General features: G+C 39.7%; 1 protein-coding gene across 3 annotated transcripts in view; it reads left to right on the plus strand.

The window, feature by feature from the left end:
- The window catches only part of ZCCHC17 (zinc finger CCHC-type containing 17), a 58,131-nt gene that overhangs the window by 17,373 nt on the left and 27,905 nt on the right, over nt 1-12,853 (plus strand). For 2 of the 3 annotated variants that reach the window (XM_012765472.3, XM_075995971.1), the window contains one exon: nt 4,692-4,749. The exons of the other annotated variant lie outside the window; for it this stretch is intronic. In XM_012765472.3, coding sequence (XP_012620926.1) covers nt 4,692-4,749 — 58 coding nt within the window. The remainder of the gene's footprint in view (nt 1-4,691; nt 4,750-12,853) is intronic. 3 annotated transcript variants of the gene reach the window in all.

Genomic DNA, 12,853 nt, shown 5'->3' on the forward strand with positions numbered 1-12,853 from the left:
TCTCAAATTCCTGAGTTCAAATGATCTGCCCGCCTCGGCCTCCCAGAATGCTAGGATTAGGTGTGAGCCACCGTGCCCGGCCTGTCCTTTTTCTTTATGGCTCATGTTATCCCCAAAGGTTAGTAAGGTACCAGAAAAAGGAAGTGGTAACACTAGAGGTGAAAAGGCTGAGGTGGGCGGATTGCTCAAGGTCAGGAGTTCAAAACCAGCCTGAGCAAGAGCGAGACCCCGTCTCTACTATAAATAGAAAGAAATTAATTGGCCAACTAATATATATATAGAAAAAATCAGCCGAGCATGGTGGTGCATGCCTGTAGTCCCAGCTACTCAGGAGGCTGAGGCAGTAGGATTGCTTGAGCCCAGGAGTTTGAGGTTTCTGTGAACTAGGCTGACACCATGGCACTCACTCTAGCCTGGGCAACAAAGTGAGACTCTGTCTCAAAAAAAAAATTATTTTTCTGATCATGAAGCACTCATTTGTCAGGTGCTGCACAAAAGAAAGAGGAAGAGTGCTCTGTCTTCCACAGACTGACTCAGATTTCTAGTAAAGTAGCTCCTGACCTACAGGTTTTTCTAAGGAGATGGAGCTTGAATTAGTGTAGGTTTTATATATTACTATCAAGAAATGATGGTCTGTGGGAATGTTCAGAGAAAACTTTATAGTTCTAACTCACTATTTCAAGAGCACATTTTGCAAAAGGATGGTTTAGAAGTGACTTGGAATTAGAAAAAGAGAAATTTTATGATAAATTGGAAAGAAGAAAATATTTTCAGGATATTCATCCAATGAACATTTAATGAGTGCCTAATATTTACAAAGAAGACAAGTTACATTAAAATTCAAAAAATTTTTTAGCTTAACGTCTGTTGGTACTTCCATACATTTTATGTTATTGAATCTATCCAAAGAAATTATTATCCCCATTTAATGGATAAGGAAACTCTTCTCAGAAGTTTAGTAATCACCCAATGATTAATAAATTACAAAGTTATTTCACAGTACCTGATACGGTATCTTGCACATGGTAGGTGCTTAGTAAATATTAGAATAAAATTGACCCCAGGCCTCATAGGACTGGTTGTCCTTGAAGAAACTAGTGGTGCAGCCCATATCCTAGCAGTTAGTGGGCTCAGTAGGGATTCGGAGCTGAGTGATTACATAGCTAAGAAGCCAATATGCATCCTTCCCTTATCCTCTGAGAGGCATGTGGGTGCCAGAGTCCATTAAACACGATAGGAGGTACAAACATAGAAATGGGAGTTAGGACTTGGCTCAGGCTTGCCATTGCCAAAGAAATGCTGAAGGGAGATTGGTGTTGGCAAGGTGGAAATAACATTGGACTACAAGTCAAAAAAATGTCTGTGCTATACCTTGTGCTACTTTCTAACTTTGTGACTTTGCATGAGTAACTTATATCTCTGAGCCTCAAATTCCTCATTTACATTATGGGGATAATGAGTTTCAAGGCCAGTGCCACCTCTAATATGAAGATGGGAAATTCATTTTACCCAAGCCCTAAATTCAGTTGAGATAATTACTGAATTTTTTTCCCTGAGCTGTTTGACTAATTGTTCTTTGGACACCAGGCAGATTGTGGGATCATCTATGGCAGGTGCCATCCTGTTAATTTCAACTCTGACTGCACCCTAGGAGACACAGTGATGGAAACACCTGGTGCTGGAATTGGAAAGAATGCCTTTTCCTAACTGAACAGTTGAGTGCATCAATTCTGGAGCACATTAACCTTTCCTTTTGGGAGAGGCCAAATTAAGGTCTGTTATATTACCTATAAAGACTATAACGTGACACTGGAGCTTTGGGATTGAAAAGTGAGATTGTCTTAATCACAGCAGCAAGGTGATTTGAACTCCAACTGCCAGATGCTACTTTTAAGTTTGTTAGATAATTATGCTCTTTAATAATGTTGTTACACAACATGAGAATTTTCAGCCCTCCTTCTAGAACCCTGGTACAAAAGCCAAACAGAGGGCCTTCAGTTGGTCCAGAAAGATGGAATTTGTTTTGATTTAATTAAAAATAGAAACACTTATCTTTTATGTGACCCTCTTTTACACAAAACAAACTGCTTTGTGAACTTGAGTAGACACTTTGTGTCTCTAATTTTCATTTTCCTCATTTCAAAAATGACAGGATTGCATCAACTAATCTCTAAAGTCTTTCCTTTGGTTCCATCTTGCCTTGATTTTAAGTATCTATGTGATTGTACTGTTTCTTTGGGACTCTCCCCCACTATAGCATGTTCATCAGTGTGAAACAGGAGTATAGAACTTTTGGGTTGTAATGTATTCTTCATGCTATGTCTTGGAGAGTTAGTTCAAGTGCTCTGTTCCAATATCCCCATTAAAAAATCAGGAAAATAAAAGTTTTTCTCTATTTCCATCCTAATATTGAAGCAAGTGATGATAATATTTGGTGAAGTAGGAGGCACTGGAGTAGGAGTCAAGGGACCCAGGTTCTGTCTGAGTTAGTTCTGTGCCTTCTTACCAGTCACTAATCCTTTTGTACTTCGTTATCTTGGACTGCAAATTATTAAAAAGCTGTACCTTATTGAATGTACAGTATGTGCCAGATGCCAGTGCTAGACACTTTATATACATTATTTGTTATCTGCAGCAGCACAGTGAGAACAAATGAGAACTTAGGCCTTGAAAGGCAAGTTGTGTTCAAGATCCCACAGGTAGGACATAACATAGCTGAGATAAGAAGACACATCTTTCACTCTAAAGCTTGTGCTCTTTCAACACTTACTATGCTATTCTCTTTTTGAAAAAAAAAATTTTTTTTCTTTTTTAAGTTTTCTTAGGGATAGGATCTTGCTGTGTTACCAAAGCTGGATTGGAACTCCTGGGCTCAAGTGATTCTCCTGCTTCAACTTCCTGAGTAGTTGGGGCTACTGTGCCCTGCTATATCTATACTATTCTCCCTCATCTGCAACATAGGGACCTACCTGATATACTTTCTAGGATTGTTGCCAGGAACAGATAGGATATCAGATATCACGTTGCTTTTGGCCATTAGAGTTTTATAATTAAAGAGAACCCATGAGCAGCTCTAGTGTAGTTAAGACACTCTGGGTTCAAATCCCAGATGTGCTACTTACTAGCTTTGGACTTTGAATAAGTTATTTAATCTCTTCATGCATTATTTTGTCATGTGTTGAATGGGAATAATAATACCAACTTCATACAGTGACATGAGGATTATGCAAAGCATTTTGTATAGTTTCGCATATAGTGAGTATTCAGTATATATTAGTGAATAGCAGTGCAGCAGGAATTGTCTTACTCAGTTCTCCTGTTTTAGTTGTGGTAAAGCTACAACAGTGATTGCCCAAGATGAAGCACCTAATTAAAGGCACTGAAAAGAATAATGTCTATATATATGTGTAAGAGTGTATCAAATATTTTACAAATAATAATAAATTTAGTGATAAATTCAATCTATAGTGACATTACCCCCAATCTGCAGATAGGGGGTGGGGTGGGCAGAAGGGAGAAAAGTAGAGCCTGAGGTGATGATTTATCTGACAAGGGCTCTGGACCTTTCTCCCCTAACATTTATTAGTTGCCTGTTACATAGACCCAATATGTGTGCTATACCTGGCTTTGCTGCTAGGCTGTACTAGATTCATCAAGCCTCTAATTTTTCTGTCTTAGGCCAATTCTGTAAAAGACTTGGGGACAACTCTTTTTCTCTCTGATTACATCTTTTGAGGTTCTATCAGATGTCTGTATATTGACTTTTTTTTTTTTTTTTTTTTTTTGAGACAGAGTCTCACTTTGTTGCCCAGGCTAGAGTGAGTGCCGTGGCGTCAGCCTAGCTCACAGCAACCTCAAACTCCTGGGCTCGAGTGATCCTTCTGCCTCAGCCTCCCGGGTAGCTGGGACTACAGGCATGCGCCACCATGCCCGGCTAATTTTTTATATATATATATCAGTTGGCCAATTAATTTCTTTCTATTTATAGTAGAGACGGGGTCTCGCTCTTGCTCAGGCTGGTTTTGAACTCCTGACCTTGAGCAATCCGCCCGCCTCGGCCTCCCAAGAGCTAGGATTACAGGCGTGAGCCACAGCGCCCGGCCTGTGTATATTGACTTTTTATATAATTGTCTTGATAAAACCCAAGACTAAGATTTGGAGTGAAATATAGTATGCTGTATGGTCTGGTTTGATTTGAAGCTTAGGAATAAGGGATGTTCTACATGATCAATCCCAAATTATCAATGTTTTCTGTATTGGGATTAGAGGCCTCAGTCCCAGCCAATATAAAGTGGAACTTTATTACCTGGTTTTCTGCTGTTTGTTCCTTTTGTTCATGAAACTCCTTTGGTGATACCAATACTTAGTTTTCTGCTGGTTTTCTGCTGTTACTTTTGTTCATGAATTTGCTTTGGTGATTTCAATAGTTGTGACATTTGGACATTCCTTGGTACCATCATACCAAGTGACAACATTCCAAATCTCACCAGTGTTATTAATGTGTACACACATATCTGTCAGTCTAAATTTCAAAAGAACAGAAAGAATATTTGACAGAGCCTCATTTTTAGGCAGCTTTTGTATTAGACAGAGGCAGTCGGTACCAAGTAGTAATTCAGGGAGATTAGGTTAAGTTCTATGGAAGAAAGATTCTCATTTGTGTGATGTTGATTTTTTTTTTGTCTTTATAGGTTGCTATGGTGACAGACTATGGAGCATTTATCAAAATCCCTGGCTGTCGGAAGCAAGGTGGGACCCTATAACTTGAAATTTAGCCCTTCCATTTCAACTCTCTGCTATCACCCTCACCATATCCTAATTATAGGCTGTATAATTTTCAGACAGTAATTTTTTGTTTGTTTTTTCTGTCTAGGTATGAATATAGACAAGTAATGATGGTTCATTTTTAGCTGGCAGGTCTTATCAGAAAAATGGCGTTAAGACTTACAGGAGGGCTAGGGTATAGCTAATTGGGTTCATTTCTGGAACGAGCTTCTCCCTAGGCTTCACTGGTGATCCTAGGCAAGTCACTTGACCTCTGTGAGCATAGGATTTTGGGGAGGACAAGCTACTTCTCTTTGAGGCTGACACTGTAAGTTTTCTAGTATAAGGCACATGGAATGGAAATAGTATTGTAAACAATACAAATATATATTATATATAGTATTTAAAGTTTTCTTTGTCAATATAGGTCTGTTGAGCATTTTTGGAGAATCCTTTTTATGTCTATAACCTTATTTATTTCTCAAAATAATTGTGTTATGTAGAAAAGACAGGTTCCACACACTGGTGGCCTGCCCAGAGTGATTTACCTAGGTAACAGCACAGCTGGGACTAGAATCCGAGGCTTCTGAATCTTAGCCCAGGGGGCTTTCTACTATATTACACTTCTGGTGGATCCAAAGACTCAACCTGCTAACTTCTCATATTAAAAAAAGTTAAAGATTTATTAAAGATGTTAACATTAAAAAAAAAAAAAAAGGTACAGTGGCTCACACCCATAATACCAGCACTTTGGAGACTGATGCAGGAGGATTGCTTGAGGGCCAGGAGTTTAAGACCAGCCTGAGTAAGAGTGAGACTTGTCTGTACTAAAAATAGAAAAAATTAGCAGGGTGGGGTGGTGCGTGCCTCTAGTCCCAGCTACTCAGGAGGCTGAGGCTGGAGGATCACTTCAGTCTGGTAGTTTAAGGTTGCTGTGAGTTAGACCAATGCCTCAGCACTCTCACCCAGGCCACAGAGCAAGACTCTGTCTCAAAAAAAAAAAAAACAAAAAAAACAAAAAAAACCCCAAACCGTGCCTCCAACCTTGAAGACTACTATGCTGCAAATTGCATCTTTGCATTAGAAATGGCTTACCAGTAGTTTTCAAGCTGGCAGTCAGCAGCCTGGAATTAAGTTTCTTATTTTATATTGTCTCAGATTTAATGAGGTGGAACTCATCCCCCTGCTCCCATGGGGTGTATGCTTCTTTTTGTCTGAGGACAGATTTTCTTGATAGTGTTCTTGCCAGTGCCTGAGAGTCTTGTTTTTGCTTGGACATTTATGTGACATTTTGGGGACTATGTGGGGATTAGAGGGCTGTGACCTTTCAGCAGTCAGTCTTCATCTCATTTGTGTCCATACCCTATCAGGTGGTGCCTCTGATTGGGGCTGACAGGTTACAAGTGAATCTGTCAGTCTGACAGCTGTGCTGAAACAAGTCTCAGAGGGAGAACTCAGGGAGCCAAATAATTAGGTGGAAACTCTGGGAGTTCCAATCCTGGGATCTTTTGTTGGTTTATTGGATAACTTGAACAGTTGACTTCCTTACAGTGTATCTTAGCTTCTCTGCCTGTAAAGGAGGAAGATTAAGTCTCATCCTGAAAGGACTGAGTTGGAAAATAACTCTGATCTGATTAGATCCTAACATCTTTGATTCAGGAAAGTAAACTCCAATTTGAGTTAGTTTCTCAGAATTCTTTAGCCACTACTGTGCCGAAGACTTCTTCCTAGTATTCAAATCTAAACTAGATTTTTCCCTCTGTTCTCATAGTGTTGTCCAGTAGAATTTTCTGCAATAATAGAAATGTTCTATATCTTTTTTGATTTGTTTTTCTAACACCAATTCTCTGGACACCAACTGGATGTCCAATAATTCCATTCAATTCTGACATTATCTACCTTGAATTAACATCACATCTCACAAGTTAAAGGGCCTTAGTCCTGCAAGATTGCCCCCACTTCAGAAGCCAGTCACAAGTCCTGGGCCACCTGTACTTCTGACCCACCAGCTGTAAATGAGAGGTTCCCACAAGCCCCTCCTTAAGTTTGAGACTTTGCCAGAATAGCTTACAGAACTCAGGAAAACACATTACAGTGTTTCTTTTGAGTACATATAAATCTGTAATTCCAGATTTTTAAGAAGTGACTTAAAACACTCATTAAATCTTTGAGATTAACAAATGTTTTAAAAGATCACTATTAATAACCTAGTGTTGGAAATTTAATTTTAATTTTTTTGGCTGGGCGTGGTGGCTGACGCTTGTAATCCCAGCACTCTGGGAGGCCAAGGCAGGAGGATCACTTGAATTTAGGAGTTCGAGACCAGCCTGAGCCAAGAACTCCCTGTCTCTACTGAAAATAGAAAAATTAGCCTGGTGTGGTGGTGGATGCCTATAGTCTGAGCTACTTGGGAAGCTGAGGCAGGAGGATCGCTTGAGGAGTTTGAGGTTGCTGTGAGCTAGGCTGATGCCACGGCACTCTAGCCTAGGCAACAGAGCAAGACTGTCTCAAAAAAGAAAAAAAATTTTTTTTTATTCACCATTAGGAGCCCCTTATCTGAGGCTTGGCTTTCTGTGGTCTCAGTTAGGCTAGGTCAACTGAGATCCAAAATTATTAAATGGGAAATTCCAGAAATAATCATAAGTTTTAAATTGCAGTATGATAAAATCTCTCACCATCCTGCTCCATCCCACCTGGGACATGAATGATCCTTTTGTCCAGTGTATCCATGTTGTATATGCTATGCTCATGTTAGTCACTTAGTAGCCTTCTTTTTTTTTTTTTTTTTTGAGGCAGAGTCTCGCTTTGTTGCCCAGGCTAGAGTGAGTGCCGTGGCGTCAGCCTAGCTCACAGCAACCTCAAACTCTTGGGCTCCAGTGATCCTTCTGCCTCAGCCTCCCGGGTAGCTGGGACTACAGGCATGCGCCACCATGCCCGGCTAATTTTTTCTATATATATCAGTTGGCCAATTAATTTCTTTCTATTTATAGTAGAGACGGGGTCTCGCTCTTGCTCAGGCTGGTTTTGAACTCCTGACCTTGAGCAATCCGCCCGCCTCGGCCTCCCAAGAGCTAGGATTACAGGCGTGAGCCACAGCGCCCGGCCTTAGCCTTCTTGATTATTGGCACCACTGTCTGGTATGGCAGTGCTTGTGTTCAAGAAAGCCTTACTTTACTTATGACTCCAAAATACAGTAGTGACACTGCAATTCAGATATGCCAAAGTGTTTCCTTTAAGGGAAAAGTTGAAAGTTCTCAATAAGGAGAAAAAAAAAAATTCTATGCTGGGGTTACTAAGATCTACAGTAAGAACGAATCTTGTATGTGTGAGATGGTTAAGAAGGCTAAAGAAATTAGTGCTGGCCTGGCGTAGTGGCTCACACCTGTAATCCTAGCACTCTGGGAGGCCGAGGTGGGCGGATTGCTCGAGGTCAGGAGTTCGAAACCAGCCTGAGCAAGAGCGAGACCCCATCTCTACTATAAAAATAGAAAGAAATTAGTTGGCCAACTAATATGTATAGAAGAAATTAGCTGGGCATGGTGGTGCATGCCTGTAGTCCCAGCTACTCGGGAGGCTGAGGCAGAAGGATTGCTTGAGCCTAGGAGATTGAGGTTGCTGTGAGCGAGGCTGATGCCATGGCACTCACTCTAGCCTGGGCAACAAAGCGAGACTCTGTCTCAAAAAAACCCAGAAATTAGTGCTAGTTTTGCTGTTGTACCTCAAACTGTAAGTTACAGCCACAGTGCATGATGACATTTATTACAGTATATTGTAATTATATAGTTTAAAATAAAGGATGTAACCAAGGAACAGCCAAATGGAAGAGATGCATTGGACAAGGTATAGGTGGAGTGGAGTAGGGTAAGTTGTGGTGGGGAGCTTTCATGCCCTCTCTGGTATGCCACTTTCCCAGCCCTACGATGTGTTTACCAACCCCCAAACTCTACAGATTCATGAGTTTTTCTAGAGGTCAATCTCCAGGCCTCATCCTTCCCCTTCCTGGAGATAGAGGGTTGGTGGGTGGGACTAAAACTTCCTACTCTCTGTGCTGGGTGGGTGCGTGCCTTTAGTCCCAGGAGGATCGCTGAACCCAGGAGTTTGAGTCTGGCCTGGGCAATGTAGTGGGACTTTGTTTCTAATGCCCAGTGATCTAAGGTGGAGCTGAGGTGGTGGTGCTAGCACTGGGTAGTGGCTGCAAATACAGATTATCATCTAGGGGCCTCATTCTGTCACCTCATTAGCATAAACTCAGTTGTGATCAAAAGGGTCTTATGAATAAAATATACTCCTATCACTCAGGAAATCCCAGGAGTTTTAAGAGTTCTTTGCCAGGAACAGGGACAAAGACCAAATATTTATTTTTATATTGTATCACATCTGTGCTGTCCATTGCAGTAGCCACTGACTTTTTTCATTTTATTTATTTCAACTAATTTAAATTTAAACTTAAAACAGTTATGTGGCTAGTGGGCATCTTAGACAATGAAGTTGTCTATGCAAGTGTACAATTCTTTTTTTTCCCTACTGTCTTTTGCCCTCCAGCACTAAACTTTGAAATTTTGAAAGCAGAGATTATTTAATGTTATACTTTTAGAGTTCCTTGCTCTTATGGTAGAAGCTCAAATGTTTGGCACTGGATTCAGTTTAGCAAATAATTATTGAGCTCTATTCTCTTGTAACTTTTTTTTGGTGGCAGCACAGAGGTAAGAAAAGCATAATCCCTGCTGCCCTCAGATTGTTCACAGTCTAGAGGTGTAAACAAATTACAATGGCATCTAATAAAAATGAGTGGGGTTGCACTTAATCCACTGAGTTGTGGAATAGTTAGGTTGTTTGGATGAGTTGGGGCCTAGTACAGTGCCTAAGGTATAGTGAGTGTTTAGTAATTCTTATTAAATGAATTCTGGCCCCAGCCCCACCATTTATTAGCTTCTTGGTTTGGGTAAAGTGCTTAGTCTTTCAGCCTTAATTTCCTAATCTGTGAAATGGGAATGATTTGTATATTTTAGGCTGTGAGTTTTTTGACTTGGCAGAATCAAAAAAGGCAAGCATGTTTCATTCATCCTTGGATCCATTTTTGCCTACAATATAATGTTTAGTAAATGTTTGAATGAATCTATAATCTCAATAAGACAAAGGGTGTGAAAGCACTTTAACTTATGCGCTTACATTATTGTCATATACCATTGATTGGAGATGACTGACTTGAAGACTCTAGAGAGGGAATTCAGATTCCCCAAACCAAAGGTAAAGGTAACCTTTTTTTTTTTTTTTTTTTTTTTTTGAGTACAGTGGCAGTTATCATAGTTCACTGCAACCTAAAACTTCTGGGCTCAAGCAGTCCTTCTGCCTCACCCTCTCCTGTAGCTGGGACTACAGGCCTGGGCTACTCCACCAGCTAATTTTTCTATTTTTAGTAGAGATGGGGTCTTGGTCTTACTCAGGCTGGTCTGGAACTCCTGAGCTCAAGCAATCCTGCTTTGGCCTCCCAGAGTGCTAGGATTATAGGTGTGAGCCACTTTTTAAAAACATATGATGGCTTTAGTCTGTCATTCAGATGCCCCATATAACCATTTTAAGTTGTTTCCAATTTTTCGCTGTTAAAGCTTCTGGAAATGTCATATTTATCCAGGAGAGAGATGCCTGGACTAAGAAAAAAAAATAATACTTTGGCATCAGGTGGGAAAAATTGTTGACACCATTATTTCTTTCTGCTTATCTAATAAATAGACCTGTTTTAGGGAAGAAAAATTATGTTCTCTCAAGTGTATTAGGTTCAACATTAATTTCCTTCATAACTTTCATTAGCAATAGAGGAAAGAGGTGAATTTTAATTATGAGAGGACAGTTGAAGCCAAAGAAATGTCAAGGCATACAAATGTTTTAGATCACATAAAAAAAAAAAAAAAAGAAAAAAAGAAATGTTTCCCTTCATGAGATCTGAATTTCCTCTTCAGACTTTCCAATTAGGCTAGTCGCTTCATTATATCATCATACGGGAACAAATAAAACCCAGCTATATGGTTTTTATCCAATTTGGAGATTATATGTTGATCTAAAATTTAAAAAGCCTATATAATGTATGTAATGTAGAGAGAGCAGTTATTTTAGACGTGATTCCTGGTTTATCGTCATTCAAAATAATTATTTATTTTCATTCTCTCTAGAAGTAATCTTCTCTATTATTAAAACATTTGAAAATGAATGAAAAGGCTAACCTGTAATGTTATAATCATTGTTAACATTTCTGGTCATTTCTATTTTTTTAAATGTATTTTAAGCATTTGTAATCATACTATATAATTTCACATTTTGCTTTTGTTATTTAGCATGGGAAAAATGCTAGATGCGTACAATGCTTGACATATAATAGGCACTCAATAAATACTTACTACAGAATGAATTATTAACATGTTTTTACATAATCTTTTGAATGGACTACCAAATAACTATACCGTAATTGACTTAATTATTACCCTTTTGTTGGATAATGAATTGTTTCTGAATTTTCCTGTCTTAAAAATACATTGAATATTTTTATGTAGATGACTTTTCCTGAAGGATGTAGCTCTTCCTATGTATAAGATTATTATTTTTTGGATAGATTCTCAGAAGTGATTATGGATCAAATTAATTATTAGATTCTAGGTTGCAAGGGGCTTCCAGGATAAATCCGGCTTCAGCCTTGGCTGTCATAGTTGCTCAGATTATACCCTCAGGCTTTGTTTGTCTGTTTCCCTGTGCTCTTCTTCGCTTCTCCCTGGCAGACTCTTGCCATCTGGTGGTAAAGATAAGCATTGGTAATTTTTTGTAGTTTATAATCCTGACAAATGTCTTAAGAAAGATGATTGATTTAGCTGGTTTCTTGTGTCCGCCCCTGAACCAGTTATCTTGTGGCCAGGAGAATGGAACTACCTTGATTGGCTAAGCCTGTGTCATGTGCCCACAGTTGGGGGTTAGGTCAGCTCCAGCCAAATTACATGGACTGACCAGATTGCTTTAGAATATAAGTTAGGGAGATAGTTCTCCCAAGGAAAGGAACTTGGACAGACAGGAAAAGAATGTCTATTATGAACATTTTATTAAATGTTATTAAATTATTAAAATTTCAATTATATTTATTAAATATCAAGTATATTATAAATATTTTATCCTTTTTGATAACCATTGCTGAGATATTTTCAAGTTTGTTCTAGCCTTAGTAATATTATTTATTTTACTATACTTTCACCACATTGGGTATTGTTATTTCTAAATATTTTGTTGGCCAGGCATAGCGGCTTACACCTATAATTCCAGCACCTTGGAAGGCCAAGGTTGGAGGATCATTGGGGCCAGGACTTCAAGACCAGACTGGGCAACATAGCAAGACCCAACCTCTAAAAAAAAATTAGCCAGGCGTGGTGGTATGTGCCTATAGTCCAACTACTTGGGAGGCCAAGCTGGGGGGATTGCTTGAGGCCAGAAGTTCAAGGCAAGCCTGGGCAACATAGCAAGATCCCATCTCTAAAAAAAAAAAAATTAGTTGGCCATGGTGCTACATGCCTATAGTCCCAGCTACTTGGGAGGCTAAGGCAGGGGAATCCCTTGAGCCCAGTAATTGGAGGTTGTAGTGATCTGTGATTATATCACCACATTCCAGCCTAGAACATAGAGTGAGACCCTGCCTCTTAAAAAAAAATGAAAATTGGCCGGGCGAGGTGGCTCAAGCCTGTGATCCTAGCACTCTGGGAGGCCGAGGCGGGCAGATTGCTTGAGGTCAGGAGTTCGAAACCAGCCTGAGCAAGAGCAAGACCCCGTCTCTACTATAAATAGAAAGAAATTAATTGGCCAACTAACATATATATATATAAAATTAGCCGGGCGTGGTGGCGCATGCCTGTAGTCCCAGCTACTCGGCCTGTAGTCCCAGCTACTCGGGAGGCTGAGGCAGAAGGATTGCTTGAGCCCAGGAGTTTGAGGTTGCTGTGAGCTAGGCTGACGCCACGGCACTCACTCTAGCCTGTGCAACAAAGCGAGACTCTGTCTCAAAAAAAAAAAAAAATGAAAATTATAAAAATATATATTTTGCTAATGTAACTGATTAAAA

The sequence above is a fragment of the Microcebus murinus genome, chromosome 2 (assembly GCF_040939455.1).
Source record: "Microcebus murinus isolate Inina chromosome 2, M.murinus_Inina_mat1.0, whole genome shotgun sequence".
Classification (NCBI taxonomy): Eukaryota; Metazoa; Chordata; class Mammalia; order Primates; family Cheirogaleidae; genus Microcebus; species Microcebus murinus.